The sequence below is a fragment of the Propithecus coquereli genome, unplaced genomic scaffold (genome assembly GCF_000956105.1).
Source record: "Propithecus coquereli isolate 6110/MARCELLA unplaced genomic scaffold, Pcoq_1.0 Scaffold241, whole genome shotgun sequence".
In the NCBI taxonomy this organism is placed as follows: Eukaryota; Metazoa; Chordata; class Mammalia; order Primates; family Indriidae; genus Propithecus; species Propithecus coquereli.
In genome coordinates, this window is record NW_012147964.1 from 428526 (window position 1) to 434365 (window position 5840).

Sequence of the window (5840 nt, forward strand, 5' to 3'; positions counted from 1 at the left end):
GAGCTGGTGTAGTTAGCCACCTTGAGGTTCCTGACGGTGAGGAAGAGGTGCAGCCCTTCGAGGAACATCCAGGTGAAGGCGGCCAGGTAGAGGTAGTGCAGCAGCCCTGCAATGACAGAGCAGAGCCCCTGGAGGGGGAGAGAAGAGTGAGGGGCGTGCAGCAGGTGCGATCTGTACCTGAGTGTAGCCTCAGCTCTTAGCATTTCCTGGATGCTGCCTGGAATTTCCCTTTGAGCACCTGGGCCATTTTGCTAGGGGGCAACCCATTTTCTGGGGACTTCTGCTGGCCACTGAAGTCTGCTTATCTCATGCATGGAGCAAGCCAGAAAGTCAAGGAGTAGCTGTCCTGGGAACAGCTCCCTAAATGCATAACAGACAACACTTGGTAGGTAAATACTCTATTGCCTAAGCCCTTCAGGTGGACAAGTTCTAAGACATGTGCTCTATGCTGCCCCCTGGAGCTCCTCAGTGGGATTACGTCCCAGTTGCCCTCAGTGGAAATTTCCTTTAAAACACTTCTTAACAAAATGTGGTATATGTATACCATGGAATACGACTCATCCACGAAGAAGGATGACTTAATGCCTTTTGCAACAATTTGGTTGGAACTGGAGACCATTGTCCCAAGGGAAGTATCTAAAGCAGAGGTCCCCAACCTTTTTGGCACCAGGGGCCAGTTTCATGAAAGACAATCTTTCCACGGACCCAGGTCGTGGAAAGGCTTGTGCAGTGATGTGAGCGCTGGGGAGCGACTGTAAATACAGATAAAGCTTCACTCGCTCGCCCGCCGCTCACCTCCTGCTGTGCAGCCCCGTTCCTAACAGGCCACAGACCGGTGCTGGTCTGGCCCAGGGGTTGGGGAACCACAGATTTAAAGAACGGAAAAGCAAACACCACATGTACTCACTATTAAATTGGAAATAACTGACAAGCACACATGTGCATATAGGGAAGTAAATCTCAAAGGAAAAAATCAAGCAGTGGGGAAGAGGGTAGAGGGGTTGGGTGAAAACCTGCCTAACGGGTACAATGAACACCGACTCGAGCATTACAAAAGCGATCCATGTAACCAAAAACATATGTACCTCCATAACACTTTGAAATGAAAAAACACTTCTGTTTAATGACTGTTTTTACTTCTCTGTCGTTTTTCCCCCTCTCAGATCACAAATAAGCAACTTGCACTCACTTGCTGCGGGATCTGGTTGGGGAACAGAATGCTAATGAGCACATGGGAGAAAACATCCGCCATTCACTGGAGCTGCCTCAACACAAATAAATGCATTTTTAGGGCCATCTGATATCACTTTTCTTAGGTGAAAATACCAGGATCACATGCCATAAATGGAATAACTACACAAATAAATACTAAGAAATTAAATTTTTGACTGGTTTTTTTTTTTTGCTTTTGATCTATTATAGAAACATCTCAAGTACTACACATTTCTAAACTATCTAAGCCAACACACACATACACACACACACACACACACACACACACAATTATTTAATCAGAAAGGAAATGCTACCATCCAAGGTTAACTGGGTTCTGATGTTTCTTCCAAAGCAAAATGTTTTAAACTTAGCGACCCAAATACCTCTAGATCTTATTTAATGACTAAAGTATCTTTTTTCAGCTTTATTGATGTATGATTAACAAATTTAAAAATTGTATATATTGAAAGCGTACAATGTGGTGTTTTAACACACATAAACCTTCAGCAAAGGATTGCTACAATCAAGCTAATTAACATACCCACACTCATATAGTTAACACTTTTTTGTGTATGGTGGGAACACATAAGGTCTACTCTTTTAGCAAATTCTAAGTATACAAGACATTATTATTTCTAAATTTTATTTTCTATTAGGTACAATTGACAAAAATTCTATGTAGCTACCATGTATAATAGGATTTTATATATATGCATATGTATACACACACATTGTGGAATAATTATATCCAGCTAATTAACATATGCATCACCTCACATACTTATTTTTTATAATGAGAACATTTAAAATCTACTCTCTTCGCAATTTTTAAATAGGCCACACATTGGTATTAACTATACCCACCACGCTGCACGTTAGATATCTAGATCTCATCAAGAGTAACTTGTGATACAATCTACTAACTTGTACATTTCCAATGACCTCCTGTTGAAGTATGAACAGTATTCTATATTATATTGATGTTGGCAACTATCAGAAACACTTGTATTTTTTTTCCAGTTTGCCTTTACACTTCTGCAAGTGAAAACATTCTGAAAATATACGTCCTAGTGGGGTTTCATCGTCTTGGAAATTACAGAGGCTTAGGTTTTTTGCCCGATATAAAGAGAAAACCCAGTTTGGTTTATGTACACCAGAAGAGATTAAAAAGCTCGATTGACTACATCATTCTCTCTTTGTTACGGGCTGAAGTGTGTTCTTCCAAGTCCAAGGGCTGCAGTTCTAATCCTCAGCACCACATCGTGGGACTGTACTTGGAGACAGAGCCTTTAAAGAGGTGATTCAGGTAAAACGAGGTCATTGGGGTGGGCTTTGCTCCAACCTGACTCATGTCCACATAAGAAGAGGCGGTTAGGACACAGACACACACAGAGAGTCGACCGTGTGAAGGCACAGGGAGAAGACAGACGTCTACAAGCCAAGGAGGGAGACTCCAGAAGAAACTAACCCTGCAGACACCTAGGTCTCAGGCTTGCACCCTCCGAAACCGTGAGAAAATAAATTTCTGTTGTTTAAGTCACCCAGTCTGTGGTACTTGTCATGGCAGCCCTAGTAAATGAATATACTTTTCTAGAAGTTGTGCTTTATGATCTCTCACAATTCTCCAGACGCGTTCACAGATACAAAGTTCTCTATTCCACGTGGGTAACAAAACGTCCATAACTAGTCATGATAAAGTAATAGGAACTGCATTGACCCTCCCACCTTGAACAACGAAACGTTGAATACAATACATGAGATTGTGAGTTTGAGATATTGGACAGTAGGCAGTGCACACAGTGATTCCTAAAAGGAGGGACACAGGTGAGGTGACTCCCTGAAGCCTGCTGCTCACTTCCAAAGAGGGTTCCCAGGTCACAGCCCAGGAAGGAGAAACCCCCAAATAAGCCCCAGCAGTCTTGCTGAATTGAGGAAACAGGAATTCAGAGTTTCAGGAGACTGTGATGGGTTGAACTGCGTTTTCCTTCCCCAAATTCATACATCGAAGTGCTATCGCCCCATATCTCAGAATGCGACCTTGTTTGAAAAAAAAAAAGGCTTGTAGATGTAATTATTAATACTTAAGATAAGGTCACACTGCACTAGGGTTGGCCCCTCAGCTGACATTACTTGGGTCTTTATAGAAAAGGCAAACACACACACGAAAAAAGCATCACGTGAAGATAAGGCAGAGATGGTGGTGATGCTTCTGCAAGCCCAGGAATGGCAAAGATGGCCAGAAACCACCAGAAGCTGGAGGAGGGGCATGGAACAGGTTCTCCTGTGCAGCCCTGAGTAAGAACCAACCCTGTCAACACAAATTTTTTGACGTCTGGTCTGCAGAACTGTGAGACAATACGTTTCTGGTGGTTAAGCCACTGAGTTTATGGTACTTTGTTACGACAACTCTAGACAACCAATACAAGTTAGCTAGAATTTATGAGGCAAAATACCACAGAGTAGGGAGCTACAGAGGGTGTAGGAGAGAAGGGAAGGAGGAGATTGGCAGAGGGTTTCCCTTGAATCTTTGACTGAATCCTTATCGGTACCCGCTTGTAAGGAAACCAACCAAGACTAGGGAGAGGCCCCCAGAAAGGAGTGCCTTCCTCTCAGAAAAAAAAAGTGCTTTCATAACTTTCTAGCTGTGTGATTATACTGCTTTAGAGTTAAAAGGAGCCTTGGAGAAAATCTAGTTCCAATTCTTCCTGAATATTATGATGGCCATGATCTCCATAAAGGTAAAAGCTAGTATTGTTGTCTGAGCAATGAATCCACATTCTTCTATTTAAATATCTTTTATCTTTTTAAGTCTTTATTAGAGCCCTATGACAGGGACACTGTTTTAGAGAGGAAGTTTAAAAAGAGGAAGTCACGAGAGATCTATTGTAAAACACAGTGACTGTATTTAATAACAAGCTATTTTACACTTAAAAATTGCTAAGAGAGCATATTTTAAGTGTTCTCACCACAAAAATGAGGATGTGATATAAGGCATATGTTAATTAGAGAGATTTAGCCATTCCATAATGTACACATATTTCTAAACAACAGATTGTGCACAAAAATATATGTAATTATTATCGGTTAATTTTAAAAAATATATAACTGAATAAATAGAAGGGAAAGTCACTTCAACAAGGTCACACGCAAGTAGGATGAAGAGTTGAATTCAAGTGTAGATCAGTGTGGCAAAGCCACTGGCCACCAAAAATTCAAGTCCATCCCCAACTTGCAAATATAGAACATGTATTTGTTGCTGGGAAGTGGCTTCCCAGCTAGGGACTACATTTCCCAGCAGCCCTTGCTGTTAAGTGTGACCATGTGACTGAGTTCTAGCCAATAGAATGTGAGGGGAGGTGATCTCCACCACTTCCTGGTGCAGCCCATATAGACCTGCCCCATGGGACTCTGCCATGCTCTTTTACCCCTCCCAGTTGGATAAAATGGAGACGACCCCAGGGTGACCTTGGAAACTGTGTATGGACAGCATCAGTCAGTCTGAGAGAAGAAGATAGACACTCCTAAAACCTATTTGCTCACCCTCTACTGATGCATAAGGGAAAAAGTCACTGCTATTGTGCTGAGCCTCTGACATTTTGGAGTTGACTGTTATAACAGCTAGTGTTGCCCTAATACCATCAGACTGACTCTCAGTCACCTTGCTAATGGTCCCTCAGAAAGTACGGGTCTTGTTCACAGTTACACGGGAGGAAAGCTGACATGGGAACCCATGCTTTCCCCCCTGCATCATCGCACCTGATTAATGCCTCCCTCCTCACCTTTTCTCAGGAGAAGATAGCTGGATTAGATTAGGACAGTGTGATAATTTGGTTAATTGCATACCTCAGGCTCAGTTCTGTTGATGCCTGTGAGGAAAAGGAGGTGGGCCAGGAAGAGGCAGAGGGAGAGCTGCAGGTGGAGGGTGGTGCTGGTGTTCTGGATGGGCCGGCACAGAAGGAAGGTGAGGACGGCCAGGAAGAGGCACAGCAGGGAGAGGATGAGCCCCACGTGGGTGATCACGGTCAGCACAGGATCCTCCTGCAAGCCACCAAAGGAGGAATCTTTTATAGTTTCCAGCTACGCTGCTGTATTCCTGACGGAAAGACAGGTGGTCTTCTGAGTTCAGTCCCTGAACAAGTGACTTAACCTCTCTGAGACTTGGTGTTCCCATCTTCAACATGGGGGCAGTAATAGCATTCTCCACACAGGAGTGTTGAAAAATCCAAACAACTAGACCAGTGCTGTCTCCCCAGTGTCTGAGGGCTTTCCTTGTTAGCTCGAGCTCACTCCGCCCATGTCCATGGAAGTGTCAGAGAATCAACATCCCCTGGGTACAGCTCTCAATAAATGACTAAAGGGAGCTAGAGTATAAATACCCCTTTCCACTCAGTTAGAATGACTCTCAGATGTGAGTTCTACACGGATGTCCAGGGTCCCCAAGAATTCATAAGATCCATTGCCCACAGTGGTGACAGGCTTAATAATGCTCCCTGTGTTGGTTTCTGTCTTATTGCCATGTAATTTTCCCATTTCCCTACTGGCGTTTCCTGGAATCCCCTCTCAAGTAAGTGACTACCCCATGACTCTTTATCTTAGAGTCTTGTTCTATGAAATGCATAGGATGA

General features: G+C 43.3%; 1 protein-coding gene across 1 annotated transcript in view; it reads right to left on the reverse strand.

Annotated features, from left to right (window-relative positions):
• Nucleotides 1-5840, reverse strand: part of LOC105811843 (putative EGF-like module-containing mucin-like hormone receptor-like 4) — a 28315-nt gene that overhangs the window by 8448 nt on the left and 14027 nt on the right. The window contains exon 6 of the mRNA XM_012646117.1: nt 5059-5253. Within this exon, the coding sequence (XP_012501571.1) occupies nt 5059-5253 (195 nt within the window). The remainder of the gene's footprint in view (nt 1-5058; nt 5254-5840) is intronic.